Source organism: Anomaloglossus baeobatrachus, chromosome 2, assembly GCF_048569485.1.
Source record: "Anomaloglossus baeobatrachus isolate aAnoBae1 chromosome 2, aAnoBae1.hap1, whole genome shotgun sequence".
In the NCBI taxonomy this organism is placed as follows: Eukaryota; Metazoa; Chordata; class Amphibia; order Anura; family Aromobatidae; genus Anomaloglossus; species Anomaloglossus baeobatrachus.
This window is the reverse complement of record NC_134354.1, coordinates 371,061,835-371,086,123: the sequence shown is the minus strand read 5'-3', so window position 1 is coordinate 371,086,123 and position 24,289 is coordinate 371,061,835. Positions and strand designations below refer to the sequence as shown.

The 24,289-nt window shown below is 40.5% G+C and overlaps 1 protein-coding gene across 3 annotated transcripts in view; it reads right to left on the bottom strand.

Annotated features, from left to right (window-relative positions):
• THRAP3 (thyroid hormone receptor associated protein 3) overlaps positions 1–24,289 on the bottom strand; it is a 68,576-nt gene that overhangs the window by 31,178 nt on the left and 13,109 nt on the right. For all 3 annotated transcript variants that reach the window (XM_075336043.1, XM_075336041.1, XM_075336042.1), the window contains exon 3: positions 12,618–12,766. In XM_075336043.1, the coding sequence (XP_075192158.1) occupies positions 12,618–12,745 (128 nt within the window). In that variant the 5' untranslated portion in view covers positions 12,746–12,766. The remainder of the gene's footprint in view (positions 1–12,617; positions 12,767–24,289) is intronic.

Genomic DNA, 24,289 nt, shown 5'->3' with positions numbered 1-24,289 from the left:
CATCTCTAGAGGATGGCACAGTTATCGCAGGAGTAAAAAAGCGGCTAGCCTCTGCTGGTTCAGATTTTTACCACTGCAGTATTAATCACAGACAAAAATGCATAACCAGTGGTGACTTTATGGAAAAGCAATGTAGCTGAATTCTTGTACTCCGCTGCGATATTCTCTTTGCATCTGTTCTAGTTTCCATTTAAACATGTGGCTTTAATTATACATACATACATACATCATAACGTCAGCTCCAGCTCTGCACGTGTGTACACAACACCAACACGTACAGATGTAAAGTTTGAGCAGACGTTTGTGACAATGAAATGCTGCATCGGACAAGTCGCTCAGTTCACAAAGATGTAAATGGAAGCAGAGTACTACCTGCAATACTTAAAAAGTAAAAATATACAGATGAGAAGGTATTAAAGCCAATAATAACGAATTACAAATAATAACTACTTTTCATATATTTTTACTTTTTCCCCCTACATTAACCATTTTACCATCTCATTTGTGTACACGCTGGGACAACTCCTGCTGGCCATGTTGCAATATCGACTGCAAAACTCCTTTTGAGCCTTCAGGTATAGCAGTACAGTGGAACCTTGGATTACGACGAGTATAATTGGTTCTGGGAGTGAGCTCTTAAGCCAAGTCACACATCAAAGCAAATTTTCCCATAGGAAATAATTGAAACGCAGACAATCCGTTCCACAACCCAAAAATTTTTACTGTATTTATACAAACTTATTACAGTAATACAAAACAATGTACTGTATTTATATAAAATTATCACAGTACATTAATACAAAATACTGTACAATAAAAACATCTAAAGCAAATTAAACTGCACTTTAGCTTACAATAGAATTGGTGGTGTGCGGGAGGTACAGGACAAGTAATGTGCTGCACTGGTTAGTGGAACGAAAGAACAGTACTATATCCATAAATGCAAATAGATAGACATGCTGTATAGTATATACTGTACTGTGCAATGGTATACTGTATACAGTACATATGGACAGAAAGTTACCTCCCGAGACGGTCAGAGCGCGGTGAAAAGACTGGACCGGAAGTGTACATGGTGAGTATTTGCTCTTATTGCAAAGCATTGCTCTTAAACCAAGTTACAAATTTGTAAAAAGCTTTGCTTGTCTTGCAAAACGCTCTCAAACCATATTACTCATAAACCAAAGTTCCACTGTATATGAATTATGTACATCAATGCAGTGTGTGGAGGCAGCAAGACAAGCATGGGTTAGGGGTTTTATATTATGGAGCTACAGCTTTAGCATAAAAACAAGATCCTGGGGAAGAGCTGATCAAAGCTCCTCAGGATCACTGGTCAGTCCACTAAGTTATGGAGTGTCACCGATTCCATGCTCCGTTTATCCTGGGTCAGTCATAAATCATGGCCAGGATTCATCTATTGTGTAGGGTGGTGATTTATTGAGCGGTATCAAATTACAAGCGGTTGCTGCTACCAATTTGTCAAAAAAATGTGCAGAGAGAAAAAAACAAACAAAAAAAAAAAACAACACTTAACTACAGATTTATAGCATTCTGTTGTAAAACGTGTGACTTATGGCAGGCTAGCGGCCGGTGGAAATATATCATTACCTATGGTTTTTTTAACGGGGCGTTTTTGTCTGCAAAAAAAAAGAAACCCACAAAAAACGCACCCACGGGAAAAAACACGTAAAAAACGCATGCATGTTTACCGCGTTTTGGTGCGTTTTTGGTCACTGCGTTTTGCTGTGTTTTTCCAATGCATTGCATGGGTGAAAAATGCAGTAAAACGCAGGAAAGAATTGACAAGTCCATTTTTTTTTTAACTCAAAAACACAGCTTAAATAAATAAATAAATAAATAAATAAATTAATAATTAAATAAATAAATAAATAAAAATAAAAAAAAAAAAGTTGCGTGCGGACAGCAAAAATGAAAAGTCAGACTTTGCTGGGGAAGCAAAGTCATGCAGTTTTGAGCCCAAAAATGCACAAAAACGCACCCGAAAAACACTCAGTGTGCACATAGCCTTACATGTCATTTTCAAATACAAATCTATTAATAACTCAGTGGAACAAAACAATATAGAATATAGAAAGTGATCATTCGTATTTAGGGACTGCCCATCCTGCCATATCTGCCGTCAGATATCACATGCTTAAGCAAATCATATGCGCTTTTGCTTAATCTTCCAACAGAGAGACCAACAAGAAATAAGTCCAGTTATTGAAAGACATCTTGCTTTGTGTCCTTCATGAGTGGAATCATTTTAGCTGAGAGGATCTCCCTCTCAGAGGTGACGGAGAGTGGCAGCCAGCTTGTTAATTGCTGTGAGTAATGACTATTGTAAGATATGTAATGAAAAAGTAGATGCCGATTGTCTCTCGGAAAGACTTCTTCTCTCTTCGAGCAATTTGGCAATGTCTAATCAATAACTGTGTAATAGGACAAGATCAAATAATCGGTTGATGACATCTCAGGCATGCAATTCCCTGTATAAAATATATATATATATTATATATATATATATATATATATATATATATATATATATATATATATATATATATATATATATTATATATATATATATATACACACACACACACACACACACACACACACACACACACACACACACACACACACACACATATATATATATATATATATATATATATATATATAGTTTAAATTTACAGAACCAGTAATTTACAGAATCGCAACTGTTAGAATCGGGTGCCATAATGTGGCATCCAATTGCTTTGTTGCATCCATAGACTTGAATGGAGGAAAACTTTTTCCACACAAATCCTGTGCGGGAGAGGGGGAAAGTATATTCTATAACATATAGATGTATGTATGTATGTATGTATGTATGTATGTATGTATGTATGTATGTATGTATGTATGTATGTATGTATGTATGTATGTATGTATGTATGTATGTATGTATGTATGTACGTACGTACGTACGTACGTACGTATGTATGTATCTCATGCATACACATACAGTGGAACCTCTGTTTAATAGTAACTTGGTTTGAGAGCGTTTTGCAAGACAAGCAAAGCTGTCTAAAAATTTGTAACTTGGTTCAAGAGCAATGCTTTGCAATAAGAGCAAATACTCATAGTGCACACTTCTGATTCTGTGCTTTGCACCGTGCTCTGACCCGCTCTGGCTAATCCTCCCTGTTTTTTTACATAGAAAAGTGAAATGGTATGATGATCTCTGTCCAATGATAATTGCATTTTTCAGCAACAGATTACATACATGGGTGCGTGGATTGTGCCTGAACCTGAGTTCACAACTGCACATTTGCTGAAGTTTTCGATTTGTTTTTACCTACAAAACTAAAAAAATAAATTACTAAAACTTCACTTTAGAGCCTAAACATTGATTACATTCATATATGGAAACTCAAACTAAAAATTAGCACAGTGAAGAAATGGAATGGGGTTTCACAAAACTCCAGTATCACGCTGCTAGGTTAGTTGCAATTTAAGTGATTAAATCCTAAATCCCTACAAATTAGGCAACATCACTGCCACGTTCTACCACGTAAGGAGGAAAAATGAAAAAAAAAAACCAAAAAACCAAAAACACAAACACCTACAATATACAGAATCTTTTTTGTATAGAGAGCACTAGTTCCTCATGTACAGCTCCCACCTTAAGAATAACAAAGCTCTTACATAAAGGGGTCCCACAGATTATCCCCAATTGTAAATCAGAAAGGAGAAAACCCTTTTTGCAGCCTAAGAGACAGCTTTATGTAAAAGTTAAACCATCCGTATTTATTCTGACACCTACCAAATTAAAAGCATCTAGTTCTAATTTATGACTTTATAGATCAAGAAATCGCTACCATGGGGCTGAAAACAAATCTGATCTTCTGATAATCAAGATAAATGGAAAACATACTGAAACGAAAATAAGGATGAGTAATGCTAAGCTCATGCGTGCAAAGGAAAAACTGCTGGCTTTAATAGTGTGCAACAGAATATGTCCATTTTATTGTTTAGTGCTCAAAAATGTGCACTACTGTAAGGCCATCATATGGATATAACAAGTATTACAATGTATAGTATACGAGCTACAATTCCTAAAGTTCATTTACGTGGGGTGGATCATCTGACATGCCTTCAAAGAGCAGGAGAAACTATACAAGAATGTGTTGGAATACACAACTGGCAAAAATGTCTAAAGCCAGAATTATGTGTAAGGATTAAATTAAGACAAATAGCTGGCAGGGCCCGCACTCATCCTGTAATGTTGAGCTATGTTTTACTCTGCATAGTCTGTACAAGTCCCCGCTTAATTATAAAATGATGCTAGATACAGACTATTATTATTATTATGACAATGTTCACCAAGTGTTTTTGCAGCATTTTTTTCTGTAGCCCGAACAGTCAAACTTCACACTGAAAACAAAGCTATTTGCAGTTTATTACATGTGATTTGTCTACAGTACATGTTAATAATGTTAGTGGTTACCAAAATGCTGCAAAAACGAAGCACAAATGTTATTACTGCAATTCTGCACTCATTACGTCAAATTCAGGCAGAAAACAGCTGTGGGCCGGAGATTTCTGAAATCTCATTGCTTTTGCTGGTACTGTAGAGTATAGATTTTCTGCAGAAAACAAAATCTGCAGCAAATACGGTGTGTGTGAACAAAGCCTAAGACTATGTGGATAACAGGACTAAATTGCATCATGAACAAAGAAAACCTTGTGTCCAGCGCAATGAAACAGGTCCAGCTCATAACATTTCCAGGGTTATTTTGACACAAAGCGGTCTCATTAAAATAAACAATTACATGTATGTAAAGGTCAGGCAATATCTCCGATGGGGGAAACAATTTAGACAATGGCGCATCAGGTTTCATTTTAAGCAGACGAGAAAAGTCAGCAATGAAAGGTTTATCATCCCATGTGCAAAACTTAACACATGCAATCACAGAAAATGGAAACTGCTATTGAAAAAGCACTAACTGCAAATAATACATATACACTACTATACAAGGAGGCATCTGCAAAATTACCCTGGCCTATATCCACACATAAATATTAATTTATACGTGTGTGTGTATATGTTACATATATATATATTATATATATATATATATATATATATATATATATATATATATATATATATATATATATATATATATATATATATATATATATATATATATATATATATATATATATATATATATATATATATACACACATATACATATATATATACATATACATATATACATATATACACAGAAACAGAAGTTCCAGGCGGCACACAATCCTTCAAGGTGCACGTGTCCAAGGAAGGCATCCACAGTATAATTAATACAAAGGACCGGCACTCCAAATCTTCTGAAATATTTTTGTAGTTTATTCCATCATAATATACAGGCGTAAATACGCGTTTCGGCTAATAGTGAGCCTTTTTCACATCTATAGATTAAATGAATGCACACACATATATATACACACAATGAGTGGATTACTTCCTTTGTGACTGACCCACCTATCTCATCTGCATACTAAATTAATTAGTTAATTTATATTAATCAAATTTCCATATATGTTTCTCATTAGAATTCAAACTGAAACAAGCAGATTCACTGAGATGATGGTTCAACCACAATTACAATGGATTTAGACATATAAAGAACCAATAGTTGAACAACAGCCTAATAAATCAAAGGGTTAAATTTTTCCCTTTGCTCAAAATTACATAAATTATTTGACATTTTCCATGTAAATTAGTACATCTTTAATATTGCAAATACACTGTCATTACATGTCAAGTATATTTTTCCTTGATTTTAATAAGTCGCATTTTTCATTTATACACACACACACACACACATATATATATATATACACACACACACACACACACACACGTATGTGTATGAGTGCGTGTGTGTATATAATTATATATATATATATATACACACACATATACATACACACATACACATACACATATATATATATATATGTATGTGTATGTGTGTATGTATATGTGTGTATATATATATATATATATATATATATATATATATATATATATATATATATATATATATATATATATATATATACACACACACACACACACACACATACATACACATATACATACACACAGATATATTATACATACATACACACACACATTATGTATTACACACTCATGCACGCACATATATACATACACACAATTTTACACATACACACATACATAAATACATATATGCATATATATATACACACACACACACACACACACACACACACACCCAAATAGCACCATCATTGTTACATGCAAGCAATTGGAAGACCTGGATTATACAGCATTAGCTGAAATCCCAGTTCTTCTTACCTCTTCTTCGATTTCATTGGACTCAAAATGGAGATAACATTGGAGCACAATCTTGTGCTGGGGAGCAGAGCCGCTTCTGAGAACTAAGCTAAATCTACAAACTTCATGACAGATTGCAGAAAATACACCCCAGAGAACATCGCTGGTCTTACAGCGCCCAAGAGAACAGAGGAAATTTGTGCTAAGAGCAGCTGAAGTTCTAGAAAAGCTGAAAGTGAAGAAGATCTGCTAAGAGAAACAAGCAGGAAAGAGGAGAGAATTTCCGCAGCTTCCTGAGCCAAGATGATGTTTGACAGCTATTGGCAAATAAAGAGCAGAATGTTTCAGCGAACAACTAACGCATGTCACACAATACACAGATATGAGGAGGAGTTAACTTGCCTAGAAACTCAAGTACCCAGTTCAGATGCCACATGGGACAGACACCATCAATTGAAACCACTTGACTTAAATGGCAGATTCAAGGGAGCCGAGCCTCCGCCCGAAAGATTCAATTAAACGAACATGTGCCTCGGGGGATTTTTATACTGTCCCTCATGTACTTTGACAACGTTAACACAGCTGAGAGCATCTTATGCAGCAGCCTCTACCAAGTATTACTAAAGACCCCAGTTATCAGTTATACTAAGGGGCTATACTTTCACCCCAAGCACGCCAAAAGCTCTTGTTTCATAAAACAATAGCATCTTTTCTTTATCCAGGGCAATTATATGTAGTTGTGAATAGAAAATATTTTGGAAGTTCTGCACTTACACATTATTACACTATGGATTATCTTTTACTAAAAGAAACAACTAATGAAGGACATTGCTGAGGAATGAAAGGGGGTAGTTCCCAGAATCTAAAGTTACTCCCGATCCATAGCATAATGGTTAACTTATCATTTTCAGGAAATCTGAGAACTGCCTCCCCAGGTGACCCAGATAGCGGGCCTCTGGAACCTGGAGATCAGAGCTGGTAATCTATAGCGCAGATGTGCAGCAAAAAAAAAAAAACAACATCTGACGCATTCAACATAGGTAATCTTACAGAGTCCAGTTCTCAAGTCAATTGATTCTGGGAGTACCTCTTTAAAAACAATGTGCAAATAGAAAGCTGGCCCTAGCCAACAAATTACTGTTCCTATTCTAAATCAGCTTGCCAAATGTAAGCCATGCACTCATCACTTTGAGGTTTGCTTTTTTAAGCATACATGGCATCTAAAACAAGGTATGGCATAAAGCAGTCTGTATAAAAAAAAAGAAAACACAACAGAAGGAGATTTCAATTTCTGTGATTAGAGCTGACCGAGAGGAAAAAAAAAAAAAAGTATTTTTTCATTTGTCTGGTGTGTTCTAGGCAAAAATATAAAACATACCTAGCAAAAAGTATAATATCACAAGCCAAATAATACAGTAAGTAATTAGATGCAATGGAGCCGTAGTATGTTTAAAGTAAAAAAAAAAAATCAATGGAAAAAAGACGATATTCTGATATTAAAATCCTGCAGACATTAACTATTCAACACGGCAAGGCTAAATTTACTCTTTAAGCCTTTGTAAATTAAGATTTTCGCACTCCTCGCAGAAGATTAGCTCAGTTACAAATAGCAGCAGGTCACCAAAACATTTATACATTATCCAACCCAGTTTATCAAAGCCGATAACTGTATTTTCAAGGCTAGATTACTATCGAAGGAAAATAGCAGCTTATGGCCCATGTTATGGTGGTAACACCCAGAGTCTGACTGTCCACCTGAAACAAAGCTGGAGCCATAGTTTGGTTCAGCAGAACTCTGTAGGGTAGATGGTCGTCATAATGTTGATGCAAACATGTTGTATTAATGGCCTGAAAAGACTCAACCTAGATCCAGGTAGCACCATTCATTTAGTGTCAAGGACAGGACTGGATGGGAAAGCTTTTAATTTCCCAGGTGCTGGGAGTGTTCTGTACACTGATGCATACTCCATACATGATTGTATTACTACTTTGTGCAGGACCCTATATGCAATGCCATGAATGAGATTCTGTTCCATGGAAAAGCTTTTCCTGCTCTAGAGTATAAAACACCTTAGATTGGGAAACTGTTTATGTTTAAGCGAACGGATGCCAAAAAGTGCTTTTTTTTCCTCTGTTGGTCCAGTATACATGAGATGTACCTATTTTCTGTAGAGAACAGCAGAGGGCGACAATTCCATACAGGGACATCCTGTTGACAGGATTTTAAGACCCTTCGTGGTCTCCCTCAACTCGTACTTGAGGGACACCACTGACTTCCTACGTAGAATTGACGATATCTTTCTCGAGGAAGGCATGCTACTGTGTAGTATCGACGTGGAGGCACTGTACTCGTCCATCCCCCATGAGGCTGGGGTGGAGGCAGTGAGGTATTTCCTCAGTACTAGAGGGAATCAATACAGGCAGCACAACGACTGTCATCAAGGCCCTTATTTTCTGCTTGACCAAGAACGTCTTCACCTTTGATGGGAGGTTCTTCCATCAGCTCAGGGGGACTGCGATGGGGACGTGCTGTGCCCCATCGTATGCCAACCTCCTCCTGGGCTGGTGGGAGAAGAAGGTGGTCTTTGGTGGCCTGATGGATACGGAGGACGTCGTCTTGTGGACTAGATACATAGACGTCTTCCTTATCTGGAAGGGCTTGGAGGTGGAGTTCCACGCGTTTATGGCTAAATTGAACAATAATAATATTGGCCTACGCTTCACTAGTGAAGTAGGTGGAGATAAGCTGGCATTCCTCGATGTTCTGGTCGAAAGAGGACCAGAGGGCCGCCTAAGAACAACAACGTACAGAAAGGCCACTTCCTCCAACTCCTTGTTAAAATGGGAGAGCGCCCACCCAGACTCCCTCAAGAGGGGGATTCCCAAGGGACAGTTTACAAGGATGCGGAGAAACTGTTCAGATAATGCTGCTTTTGAAACACAGTCAGTTGACCTGATGGGACGCCTGAGAGAGAGGGGCTATCCGGAGCAGGTCATTATGAAGGCCTACAAGTTCACGTGTAGTTTGGATCGTAGTGGTTTACTACATCCCAACCGTCAAAATACCACCACCCCGGACACCCTAAGGTTCATTACAACATTTAATAATGGTGCAGTGGACCTAAGGAAAATACTGTCTAAACACTGGCCCATATTACATATGGACCCTGCGATTGACAAACATCTTTCGGATCACCCATCTGTCACTTACAGAAAGGCGAGATCCTTGAGTGACAGATTGGTCCATAGCCACTTCCAAGATAATAAACCAGCCAAAAAAAGTGATGTGAAAGGCTGTTTCAAGTGCTATGACTGCATCAATTGCAAGTATGTAGAGGAAGGAAAGGAATTCAAAAACTCAACAGGCAGTGAAGTATACTCTTTGAGGTCGTTTATAACTTGCAAATCAAAGGGGGTGGTGTACAAGGTGAGCTGTGGTTGCGGTAAGCTGTATGTGGGCAAGACCATCAGGGAGCTGAGGCGCAGAGTGGGGGAACACAAAAATGACATCATAAATAAAAAGGACACACCAGTGGCAAGACATTTCAACGCCTCCCATAATGGCGATCTGGGAAGCTTTAGGGTAATGGGCATTGATTTGATCCACCCTCCCCTACGTGGTGGAAACTGGGACAAGACCATCCTCCAGAAGGAATGCTTCTGGATCTATACCCTGGATACCATGGTGCCGATGGGACTAAATGAATCCCTCTCTTTCTCCCCTTTCTTAGGAGCACCTTAGATTTAGGGCCCAGTTAGGAGGGAAAGTCGACGCCCGAGTGGGGGCACCATGGGCGTGGGCTATGATAGGGTGCCGACCCCCACATGCTAGGTAGTGTGTAATTATATCTAGGGTCAGTGACCAGTATGCACCTTAGTCTCTTTGACCCTGTCCTTTTCTGGGAACCATGTCTAGATGATCTTGTCCATCTCCCTTCCCCCCTCCTCAAAACAACAAATCAAAACAACATACATATATAATTGCCCCTACAGTTCTGTTGGCCGCCTCCGGTAGATTGGCCCTCCCTCTATGGGTCCCATCTGACAAGGACTTTCAATTGACCCTGTGTTTTTGATAGTTTTTTGAAATAGGCTCGTTTTTTATTCTGCAAGAAGCTCTCGGTTTTTAATCCTTCTTTCACATTTGTCTCTTTAGCACATCTTTTTGGCTGCACTAGCCTAGTGCGTTTTTATCATAGTATAAACCTGACCTGTGACATTGCTAATATATACCGGCATCTCTATGTGGACTTGTGCCTAATGCCATATAACTATAAATGCAGCCATGGTATTAGGAACCGAGGTTGCTAGGCAGCGTTAACATGTGTATCCATCTAATGGAGCTGTTTGCGTTCCACTCACCCGGATGTGATGACATTGGGTGAGGACGGTGACGTCTCCTAAGCGACGCTGCCTTTGATGATGCGTAACTTCCGGCCTGGAGGTATTCTGGGACTGCGCGTCATTATTCCAACGAATCCGCGCATGCGCCGTGCTATATTTGGAGCGTCACTCCAAATGCTAAGCGCGGCAAGCTTGAATTAGGTTCGACACACGCCTGGATGTGGTGAGTTAATACAACCATGGGGCATGATAAATGCGGCCTGATCGGCAGTTCCCTGGGCGTTTTTCTGATATGTGTTCATTGATATTGTAGTGAATCGGGCACCTGTGGAGGGTCATGTAAAAGCGATGCTTAGTGACGTCCACCGCTGATATCCCACTTGGACTCCCCTGATGATCCAGTTTGAAACGTTGGGAGTGGGAACCATTGAAATTGCATGACTGAGGTTATCTGGCTGTATGGGATTTGATGTGCTGAGAAACAGCCCCCCCGTGACTGAGCCGGTAACCTGTATTAATGCCTGCCTATAATTCTGGGATTTGGTAAGACCATTCCTTATCAGAGAGGAATATTTTCTATTTCTAATTCCTCAGTGTTTATAATATCTGCCTATAATACACACAGAGACAGTTTCCCATAATTGGGGTTCTTAATGTGACAAACTATTTGTGTGTATACCTCTTTCTTCAGTTGGATGGAGTGCTTATGAGGGCATAATTGTCCATTTGAATGCAAACCAGCTGAGGCAGTCCGTGTTGTGTAGGATCTTAATATTCCTTTATTTAGGTCCGTTTGATCGTCCAATCATTGGGACGATTGTGAACCCTGGTTTTAACTCATTTATGAACTATAGTTCATTTTTATATGTGGAATAGTAAAAGTTACGTTTTATGTCTGATTACTTTATTGGCTCAGTGATTGGTCCAGCTACTTAACCTTATCATTGTGGATCTTCCTATTGTATATTGCTAACTTCCATAAAAAAAGAAAACACAACAGAAGGAGATTTCAATTTCTGTGATTAGAGCTGACCGAGAGGAAAAAAAAAAAAAAAAAGTATTTTTTCATTTGTCTGGTGTGTTATAGGCAAAAATATAAAACATACCTAGCAAAAAGTATAATATCAAAAGCCAGATAATACAGTAAGTAATTAGCTGCAATGGAGCCGTAGTATGTTTAAAGTAAAAAAAAAAAAAAAAATCAATGGAAAAAAGACGATATTCTGATATTAAAATCCTGCAGACATTAACTATTCAACACGGCAAGGCAAAATTTACTCTTTACGCCTTTGTAAATTAAGATTTTCGCACTCCTCGCAGAAGATTAGCTCAGTTACAAATAGCAGCAGGTCACCAAAACATTTTATACATTATCCAACCCAGTTTATCAAAGCCGATAACTGTATTTTCAAGGCTAGATTACTATCGAAGGAAAATAGCAGCTTATGGCCCATGTTATGGTGGTAACAAGGACAGGACTGGATGGGAAAGCTTTTAATTTCCCAGGTGCTAGGAGTGTTCTGTACACTGATGCATACTCCATACATGATTGTATTACTACTTTGTGCAGGACCCTATATGCAATGCCATGAATGAGATTCTGTTCCATGGAAAAGCTTTTCCTGCTCTATAGTATAAAACACCTTAGATTGGGAAACGGTTTATGTTTAAGCGAACGGATGCCAAAAAGTGCTTTTTTTTTTCCTCTGTTGGTCCAGTATACATGAGATGTACCTATTTTCTGTAGAGCACAGCAGAGGGCGACAATTCCATACAGGGACATTAGGGGAAAAATATGATACATTACATATGCGTCCAACTGTAGTCAGTAAGGTTATGGTAAACATGAACTTGCAATTACATAAAAAGTATAGTTTGGGAAAACATGTACCTGTGCCTCCGCTTGCGAGAGTGTGAGAGTGACCGCGACCGGGATCTAGACTTGGAGAATGAGCGCGATCTTGAGCGGGAAATGGAGCGAGATGATCCTGACCTGGACTTTGACTTGTTTTTCGACATCTTTCAATCAGTCCTTGCAATCTAAACAGAATTTGAAAAGCATAGTTATAAATCCATAAAATAAGAAGAAACACAGAAAAATTGAGGTTAGTGGAAATAAAAAGGTTTGAAGTTGTGTAGGTGACAAAAATCTAAACACAATATATTGATATTATGCTAAATACATTGCATGTAGGCACTTACACCTTTGTTAAAACCAACGTGAAATGCAGCCAGTCTCCCATACGAGCTACATCAGGATTACAATTCCAGTATGATTGTGCCCAAAACGAGTCCTTACCAATTACAACTGCCAAAGAAATTGTTGTGTGGTATGAAGTGGGCACAGATTTAAAGGTAAAATGTGCCCAGTATCTACACTATTTTTCCCACTGCTCTAAGGATTTTTCCCAATGGGAATAAAAGAGCAAACACTGGCCAATTTGACCTGGTGACAGGTCCTCCTGCACCTCTCACCTCCTTGGTCTAATCTGTACTGCTTATTTTCTCATTTATCATTATCGTAGTCAGTCCCTATTTGTCAATGCTAAGTCACTATTTACGGTGCCTGCTATAAAGGGAAAAGTACTGTGTTCCGCGAACGATCAATGTAAAACTCTGAGCAGGGTAGCCTTGCAGGCACAAATCCAAAACACAGTTAATATTAGGAAATCTTTCTCGACTGACGACCACAGAAAGGCATGATCACTGCATGCAATTCAACATTGATTTTACAGGAGTGTTTATTACTGACTCAAAGCTTCACTGTAGGCTGGAAACTGATCACGACAAGCACATTTTTAGGCTGTGTGCCCATGATGAGGTTTTAGGGAATTTTTGATGCTCCGTATTTTCGCAGTTCCAGCACAGTGAATAGGATTTATAGCAATCTCCTGCTACCTCTGCTTTTTTTCCTTCGGTGGAAACTGACCTGCGATGCGTTCTTCAACTCCACATTCCCTTGCGGGTATGCCAAGTTTTATGTGCAGATTTTCCCCATAAACTAAAGATGTGGAAAATCTGCAGGTAAATAACGCGTGTGTTTTTTGTGCATTTCTGCTGCGTAAATGCATAATAATCTGCACCAAAGTATATCAAAGTTTTGTCAAAGTCAAATTATTAAGAAATACAGTGGAACCTTGGTTTACGAGTAACTTGGTGTGCGAGTATTTTACTATACCAGCAAAGCTTGCTGTAGATATGTAACTCCGTTTACGAGTAATCTTTGCTGTACGAGCAAATACTCACCGCACACACTTCCGGTTCCGCACTCTGACCCGCTCTTGCAGTCCACAGAAACACACACATACATATTATGCTCACCTTACCTTCCGTTCCATCGCCGGCCTCATGGATCTTGTAGTTCGCTGGTACAGGATGTGCATCGGGTAACCATCGCGACCGATGCCGGAGCTTCCACTGTCTCAAGCGCTTCTCAAAGGGAGGCCGGCGATGGAACGGAAGGTAAGGTGAGCATGTGTGTGTGTTTGTGTGTGTTTGTGCATGTGTGGAATGGCAAAATAAAGGACATTGAACAAGTTGTGGAACAAATTGTCTGAGCTTTCATTATTTCCTATGGGAAATTTTGCTTTGCTAGACGAGTAACTTTGTTTACAAGCATATTCCCAGATTGTCCTCGTAAACCAAGGTTACACTGTATCAAAAACAAAGCGGCGACCTCTTAAAGCAATTAACTACAAAAGATATAAATCTTACTCCAGAATTGGTCATTCTTTACATAGGGTTAGAAGAATACGAGAAAAAATAGACACATTGTCTGTCACATTTTCTTCGTTATTAGGAATTTATTAGCAGCCAACTGGAGAGATGAAAGAATCCCATCTATTTTAGAAGTTACGCACAGGGTTTCAGCTCATAATTTATAGGAGTATAATATTGCGTAAAAAGAAATAAAAACTATCAAAGATATAAAATAAGATGGTCTCTTTGGTCCCAGATGTACATGCCAAACCCTGTTTTGACTTAGTTCCTTGACATTCTTTAAATATAAATGTAACATGTTATTTCCGAATGTGTTTATATACTGTGCTAAATGAATAGAAATAGAAGAGTTTATAATCTTGCTTGACTTTGAAACTTAGCGACCTGCCTCAACGTCTTCCTCCTTCCCTTTCTCCTCCCCCTTTATACTCCCTATCCCCCTTCCATTCCCACCCCCCCCTCCAATACCCCTTCCCCATCCACTTTTAGCCTACCCTTTCTTCCCTTCCTCTTCCCCTTTGTTCTTTCAACATTAAGAATTATAAATACTTCAATAACCCCTTCCCCTGTTATTGTAAACCCCTTAAAATGTAATAAGTATACAACTTGACAAGAGTACAAAAACAAACCAGACCATAAAAAGCGTGATAAAAATGGCTACTATCAGTTACTCACGCCAAAGTCAGGCTTCTGACACCCTCGGTAACACCGGCTAGGGCCAGCCTTAGGCGCTGTTCACATAATGCAGAAGAACCGGTCCCTTGCGGTGCCTGCCACATCCCAGTGACTTACCATTAGATTGGCCAGGTCACACACCAGCATTTTGAAGGGAAACATAGAGCTGTATGCAGCCTCCACAGATGTGAACGGAGCCCAGCAGCAATACTCCTGTCACTTGACAAGTGGATTAATTTGCTGCTAAACAATTAACAGCTGACCCTAGTCAAGTTACACCTTCCTTTCATGAGACCATTTTACGACCACTGTTTTGAGAAATATTTACAAACTATCACCTGTTTAACAACTAATCTCCACTAATCCTGGGTTCCTTACCCTGCAAGTTATTATAGGAGAACAGCTGTACCAAAACAGATCTAGTAGTCAACGCACAGGGAGAATGAACTTTCACAGAGGTCACTACAATGATCCCAGCGTAGTTTGATATGTGCGATTAGGAAAGGCGTAGGCAGTGTTCAGATCAAAGCGCTTTCTTATTAGCATATACCACCTAAGCCACATTGTGAGAACCCCAAAGACAGGGCAGGAGCAGTGGCAGCTGACATCATAACAAAAGCACAATGTATATTTCAATGCAGTGAGGTCTGTGTGCTATGCCCTCAGTACTAGGATGGATCCTTGCTTGGCTGTGACTTTCCCATTATTTTTACATTTCTATTTATCGTTAATGGCTACAGAAGGGTCTTAATACCACGAACGGCAAGAAGAAAGAAAAAAAATCAAGTTTGGAACAAATCAAGCCAGACATGTGTCAAGGATCACCAAGCTACGACTTGTCTACTTTGGACACATCATACGAAGAAAAGAAATCACTGGAGAAGGACATCATGGTTGGAAGAATAGAAGGAAAAAGGCAAAGAGGAAGACCAAAGAGCTTGATACTGTCAGGATAATGACAGAGAAGGCCCTGGTGGACTCATCTAGGCTTGCACAAGATCAATCTTCATACAGATCGTTCATCCATCAACTTGAGATTAAAACTGAAGGTTGTTTATATAATAAATAGAATGGATCTGAGAAAGCACTGCTCCAATATGTCTTTAGTAACTTACTGTCTACTTTATAACCTCAACACCCATCTATGGGGCAGCACAACTCGTGCAAACGCCTGTAAAATATATTAAGGGGTTGTCAGACTTTGAAAACCTGAAAATATAGTATTAGAAATCTTTTTGCAAGAAAAAAATATGAAATAATTCAGCTTACTAATACACTATTACTCAAGTGTGCAGTAATGTTCTGGTTTTCATGCCCTTCTCTGGGTTTGGAGATCTATAATCTGGTCTCCATATAGGCAGATCGCTTATTACCCCTCTGTCAGTACTGGCTGATTTGTCCATCACAGCTAATTCAGAGATGGCTGTAGAGATCACCACTCTCACTCCTTCTGCCCTGCTATGGGCACTGGCCATGCAGAAGGAAGTGGAAGCCAGTGCCCAAAGAAGGGCAGAAAGCAAGCACTGTGGCCACCTGTGCAGCCAAGCTTTCATGAAAGGAGGCCGATGTCACATGCTGTGAGATCACTAAGCATTAGGCCTAAGCCACACGGCGAGAAAATCAGTGCGAGTGGAGTGCGATAAAACATCGCATTCCCCTCGGACCAATTCTAGCCTGTGTGTCAGCACACATGAGCGATTATTTTCTCAGCCCTAATCGGACCGAGAAAACAATCGCAGCATGCTGCGATTGTAAGCTGAGACTCTTTCTCTCGCACCCATTCAAGTGAATGGGGCGAGAGAAAAATCGCACTGGACTCGCGGTGCACCGGTGTACTGCTAGTGCAGTGCGAGAATGGCAATAGCAGACTACGCAGGAGAGAGGGAGAGAAATCCCTCCCTCCCCTCCTGAGTGCCAGCCCGCCCCCCGCAGCTGAGGTCTGCTCGCACGAACGGACCTCAGTTGCAAGGACACACGCTTGACACTCGGCTCTGCTGTACTGCCAGCACGAGCCGAGTCTCATGCAAGGGGATCGCAGTAGTCCCCGTGTGGCCCCAGCCTTAAAGTGAGCTCTGGGAGCAGATTCAGGAAGATCTCAGACCAGCCCAGAGATCCGAACACTTCATTTACATATTGCAGAGAAACTACATAGCTCCCTATTTCACAGGAAACTAGATTTGGTCTTTAAATAGTAATAACCACTAATGTATAAATTATTCCTGTCTGAGCTTAGCCTTAGGGTAAGTTCACATACTGCGTTTTTACCGCGTTTTGCTGCGGTTTTTTTTATCAGTGAACAATGCCATTAAAGATTGTTGGAAAATATAAAAAAAAGGTCTGATGTCATTTCCTTCTTCAATATGTTCTTCATTCTCCACTAGTGTATGCAGGAGAGCAGACAGCTGCAGAACTACAAGGCTCAGCATCCTCCATCCAGGACTGTATGTTGGAGGGAGAGGCAGGGGAGCAGACCTACAAGGCTCAGCATCCTCCATCCAATACTGTATGCAGGAGAGCAGACAGCAGCTGCAGAACTACAAGGCTCAGCATCCTCCATCGAGGACTGTATGCAGTTTTTTGCCCCCCAAAATAATGACGTAGGCTTCGCCATATTTTTGTATGCTAGCCAGGTACAGCAGGCAGGTATGGGGGCTGCCCCCAACCTCCAGCTGCCTATTTGTACCCGGCTGGGAACCAAAAATGTAGGGAAGCCCCCTTTTTTTTTTATTTTCATGAATTTTATGAAATTAAAAAAAAAAAATAAAATAAAAAATGTCAGCTTCACCCAATTTTTGAGCCCAGCCAGGTACAACTAGGCAGCTGGGGATTGGAATCAGGAGTGCAGAGTGCCCAAGCTTTCTGGGCACCCCCGCAGACCGCAGCCACTCCAGAAAATGGCGCTTTCATAGAAGCGCCATCTTCTGGCTCTGTATCCAACTCTTCCAGCGGCCCTGATGCCGGGTGGCTCGCTGGGTAATAATGGGGTTAGGACTAGCTGTATATTATCAGCTGGCCCTAAGCCCGAAATTCACGGTGTCACGCCAATATTAGACATGGCCACCATGAATTTTTAGTAAAGATAAAAAAAAAAAAAAATATTTTTATTAGAAATAAACCACCACAATTAGTGACTCCATCTTTATTGAAATAAAGAACCCCCCCTCCGCAGTAATGCTGGGTCAAGGGTCCCGCGCCATCCAATCCAGATCAAATATCATCTGATCGGTTTGCTGGAAGGCAATGCGATCAGATGATGTGTCAGGTTCAAGGGCCTGAATCACATCACACATCAGCTGATTGTATAAATGGCTTTTATACAATCAGCAGATGCATCAGTGCAAAAAAAGTACTCACTTATGTGCAGACTCCCGTCCGATTGCTCCAGGAGCTGCCAGTAATCAGTGATACGGTCTCCTGACGGCATCAGCTGATAGTTGAAGCCGGCCGGGCGGTAAGCCAGCGTCACCGCGAGACTTACGATCAGCTGATGTGTCAGGTGACCGCATCAGGGGATCACCGCCAGGTCCTGCAGCCATCGGATGCGCATGGGAGACTGCACACAGCCGGAGCGGGGGTGGCGGTACCGGGAAGAGGAGCTGGGAGCGGACATGGCACCGGGAGTCTGCAGACAGGTGAGTATGACTTTTTTTCTACTGTTCACTTTTGATTTCGCAGCTGCTTCCACCTCCCGCCCGGACATGGCGCCGCACAGGAGGTGGAAGCAGCGGTGGCGGTCCCGGGAGGATTCATGCTTGTGTTTACCAACAGAAGGAAGTTTCTTCCTGTACACGTCACTTTACTACCCACCCCTTGCGTTTATGGCTGCGTTTTTAGTCATAGAAACGCACTAAAATGCAGCTATATTTGCAATTTGCGTTTTTCATTGCGTTTTTGAACATCTAATTGAGCTCAATGGGTGGAAAACGCAGTGAAAAATGCAAAAATAATTGACATGCTGCTTTTTTTGTGGGCACCACAAAAACGCAGCTTAAAAAAAAACCGCTGTGTGCAGACAGCAAAAATGAAAACTAAGACTTTGCTGGGGAAGCAAAGTCATGCAGTTTTCTGAGCAAAAACGCACCTGAAAAACGCACTGTGCGCACATAGCCTTATAGTCTGGGGACTCTTCAAGCAACAGGGATTGTCCAAAGTGGATAATCCTTTGTAAAGAAGATCGGTCTGTTAGATTAAGGAAATGCTTGGGCATTTACTTCTCCCTTACTGTCAGGGTAAAGTGTCCAGGAGTGCCACTAAACCAGCGATCGGACCACTCGGTAAGAAAGAAATGACATGCTAGTGATATGCCTTTGCCTCGAGAAACAGAAGAGACATTTGAAGCTGAAAAATCCTAGAAAAGAAAAAAAAAAAAAAAAAGTGATGGGAGTAAAATTCCTCAAACATTAACTTTGATTTTCTTGCCTCCCACAATCAATAAATCCAAGTGAAGATAGGAGAATGGAGAGCACACATCTGGAAAGCGGTGTAATAGCACTACGTAAGTGAGTAAAATACATGAACAAAATAAAACCAAGAAGGAAGGCACAAGGAGAATGTGAACATCTAGAAAAAGGCAGACTACAAGTCCAATAACAACAGAAGCGTTATTCTTCATGGAGACACAACCCTTAGGGTATGTGCACACGTTCAGTATTTGGTGCACAAAGTTCTTCATTTCTGCAGGAAAAACACAGTGGAAAATAGGTGCATTTTAGTGCAGCTTTTACCCCACTAATTACTATGGGCGAAATCTGCAGCAAAAACCCTGAAAGAGAATTTAGAAGCTGCAAACCTAAACCTGCAAGTCAAAAATAAGCAACATGTGTATGAGAAAGGTTCTCAAATGTTCCTGGCATGAGGAAACTTAATATTTTCTTACAAAACGCTAAAAAAAACAAACAATGCAGCTCTTGGGTCTGTGCACGAAGATTAAGACTGTATGCACACGTTGAGTTTTTCACATTTTTCAGAGCAGATTTGTCAAGGAGCCTGAAAGGAATCCTGATGCCAGCAATGTGATGGGAATCCTGAAGTGTCAAGCACATGTTCAGGAATAATATTATTAAAAAAGAATAACTTATTTCTATAGCGCCCTCATATTCTGCAGCACTTTATAATTCACTGTATTACTGTCTTACATATTTGGTGCAGGTTTAAATCTGCAGTATGACAATTCTTTCAGCGTTTTTACTGCAGACTTCACCCATACTAATGAATGGGAAAAATCTGCACTAAAGGAGCAGGTCAAACACGCATAAAAAATGCTCGGTTTTGCCATGGTTTTTCCTGCCACGAGAAGCAGAAATCTGTATTCAGTGACGACTTTACCATTACTGAGATAGGCGATGGCAGTTGGTGCTGATGAGATTCTATGCAGGAAAAAAAAAAAAAAAAACGAGGATGGGCAGAGTTCTCCCTAGTCATAGAATCTAATCAGTACCAACTGCCATCTCCATATGGGAACATCTTCACTGAACACAGATTTTACCTCAAAACTGAGAATTTTGATAATGAATAGGTGGCACTAGAGTTGGTCTCCTTCCTACCTGGAGAGACAATTTGAATATTTCCCAGAGGGGCATTGCAGCTATATGTCCCCTCACTGACAGCCAGACTAATTGCCAGGTCTCCACAAGGTCCCCAATTCTGGCAGAGAAAGAAGCAAATTTGTCTGATAAGATATATTACAAAGTTACTTATTTTCATGTGTTCTATTGATTTATGAGATAAAAATTAACAATGGTTATTCTTAAAAAGGGGCATTTCCATCTCCAAGATCCAATCTTAATATGTAGTAGAAAATAATAAATAATAATAATAATAATAATAATAATCTTCCTACATATTGGGATAGGCTCTTGGAGATGGTAATACCCCATATTAAGGGTATGTGCACACGTAAAGTATTTGGTGAAGACATTTCTGCATCTCTTGACATGAAAAACACAGCAGCAAAAAATTGCGTTGTTCCTGTATGTTTTTGTTGCAGATTTAGCCCATTCATTAGTATGGGTGAAATCTACAGTAAAAACACTGAAAATTGTCATGCTGCAGATTTAAATGCACACCAAACCTGTAAGGAGAAAATACTGAGCGTGTGCAGGAGACTTCAGGATTCTCATTTACATTGCTGGCATCAGGAAACCCTTCAGATGTGACAAATCTGCACTGAAAAACACAAACAATAAAAACACGTGCCCACAGACAATCTTAAGTACCGTATTTTTCGGACCATAAGACGCACCCTGGTTTTAGAAGAGGAAAATAAAATTTTAAGCAAAAAAGGTGGTCATGACACAGTTATGGGGCGAGGATCTGCTGCTGACACGGTTATGGGGGTAATGTCCCCAAATTCTCTACTAAGGTGCCCCATCCTGGTAATGATCCTCCTGCCTTGTATATACAGTATGTCCCTCATCCTGCTATAGCCCCCATCCTGCTATATACAGTAATCCTGGCATATGGCCGCATCCTGCTACACACTGGCATATGGCCGCATCTTGCTATATACCCCCACATCCTGCTCGCTCACATACCCCCATCCTGCTCATAATAGACCCCCATCCTGCTATACGGCCTGCATCCTGCTCATAATATACCCCCATCCTGCTCATAATATACCCCCATCCTGCTATACGGCCCGCATCCTGCTCATAATATACCCCCATCCTGGTAATGATCCTCCTGCCTTGTATATACAGTATGTCCCTCATCCTGGTATAGCCCCCATCCTGCTATATACAGTCATCCTGGCATATGGCCGCATCCTGCTACCCACTGGCATATGGCTGCATCTTGCTATATACCCCCACATCCTGCTCGCTCACATACCCCCATCCTGCTCATAATAGACCCTCATCCTGCTCATAATAGACCCCCATCCTGCTATACGGCCTGCATCCTGCTCATAATATACCCCCATCCTGCTCATAATATAGCCCCATTCTGCTCGTATGCCCCCATCCTGCTATACAGCCCGCATCCTGTGGCACTTAAAAAAAAAAAAAAAAAAAAATGTTCATACTCACCTTACCTCACTCCCTGTAGCATCGCTCCTCCTCTGCCTGTGTCAGCAGCAGCGCTGGAGTGTGGAGCCGGCCAAGATCCCTGCAGCATCACAATGTCCTCCTGTCCGTGCCAACAGCGGCTGCGTGTGGACACGTGCACACAGCGATGACGTCACTGCAGCACCGCTAGTCTCCACACAGCCGCGGCCGGCAGCAAGGAGGACATTGCGGTGCTGCAGGGATCGTGGCCGGTGAGTATACTGATTCACTGCACCCCGCGCTGATGATGATGATGCGCGGTGGGCAGTGAATACAGCAGCACATGATCACTCCAGGCTGTAGTTGCCAGGGGTGACCACGGCCGGCTGTTAATTATGCGCGCATCCCCCACTCATCATCCCGCCCACCTGTCAGCGCTGAGAGATGATAGGTGTGTTAAATGAGTGGGTCCACGTGGTCACAGCAGGCTGCTACTGCCCGCTTGTGCCGCCGATGACCCACTCCACCGCAGCACCCTCATTCCCCCCAGCCCTACATTCAGACTATAAGACGCACCCCCCATTTTCCCCCAACATTGGGGGGGGGTGTCTTAAAGTCGAAATACGGTATGCTAATTCTTTCTGCATTTTTGCTGCAGATTTCACCTATACTGAGAATAATATACTACAACGCAACATAAAACCTGTATTTTATGCTGCATTTGTCCTGCCAACACATCCCCATCTGCAACAGATTTTTCTTCTGCAATACTGGATGTGTGCACATGGCCTTACAATAGAAGCATCTGCTAGGATCCTGTTCTTTAGAGGAACCTTCTCCCTGCTCAGTCTTCATTTTCTGATATTGAGCACATTCTACATTGCAGGTCTGTTGTAGGAACAAGTCCTAGATTACCCTGCTTTCTACTACACTGAAGCACATTACTGCATTTTCTTTTGCCATTTTTAGGACTCATAAATAACCCTTTTAGAGCTGGCATCACACCAGACTTATGCTGGTTACCAGAATATCCATCTATCAGAAGGCCATAAGTGAAACAGTAAACACTTCAAAAACGCCCACTCAGCCACACGGGTAAATATCTATTTATTTATGAGGCCACTGCTCCCTTGGGTTCAAGACAAGCTTAAAAACAGCAGGTGAAAGCCTGAAACCTGTTTATCACCTGTTCACCCTAGAGATATTGGCACCCACCTGGGGACATAGGGTGGAACAAACAGCCAGAGGGGGCAGAGGATACCTGGGTCCTAGCCAACAAACTCCGATATGCCACGTCAGAAAACTGACATTACAACTAAAGAAAAAACGAGCATTTACCTACAACTGGCATCATTTCTGCACTGACAGCGGACACTTAAAGAGTTAACAGTGCAAATCAGCAGGACAATGCCACTGTCAGGTTTAATGAAACAAAGCACAAAAGTTTCCAAATGACCTTTAACACGGTCTATTAAGCCACAGAATTTAACATGGGGCACCTCAGACATTATGGGAGACTGAAGAGAAGCAGAAATTAAATAAATAGTGTGGTCCACCTTCGGGGGACCAGAGGAAAAAAAAAAAAAAAAAAAGTCCCAGATAACACCTCCAGGTGCCCCAATTAATAAATCACTAATGCAGGTCCATAACAGTAAAATAAATATATATATATATATATATATATATATATATATATATATATATATATATATATATATATACATACATACATACATACATACATACATACATACATACATACATACATATATATACATACATATATACATACACACACACACACACACACACACACACACACACACACTATATACACAGCTATATACATATATATGTACACATACACGTACACTTATGTATACGCACACATACACACACGTGCATATATACACAGTATACACACACAATATATAAAAATATTAATTAGTATTAATACAAATAGTAATAGTATATATAATTAATATTAATAGATCTAATTATAGCTATATTAGATATATTAATAGATATATTTATAGTATGATACGCTATGTGACAAATATTAAGAAATTCATGCATGGGAAATATTGCATTAAGGCCGTTTTTTTGTTTATCCCCTTGAGAATATAAAGAGCAGTGAGTTAAAACACAGAAGACTGCTTCGGCAAAGATGTAGGAAAACGTGCCT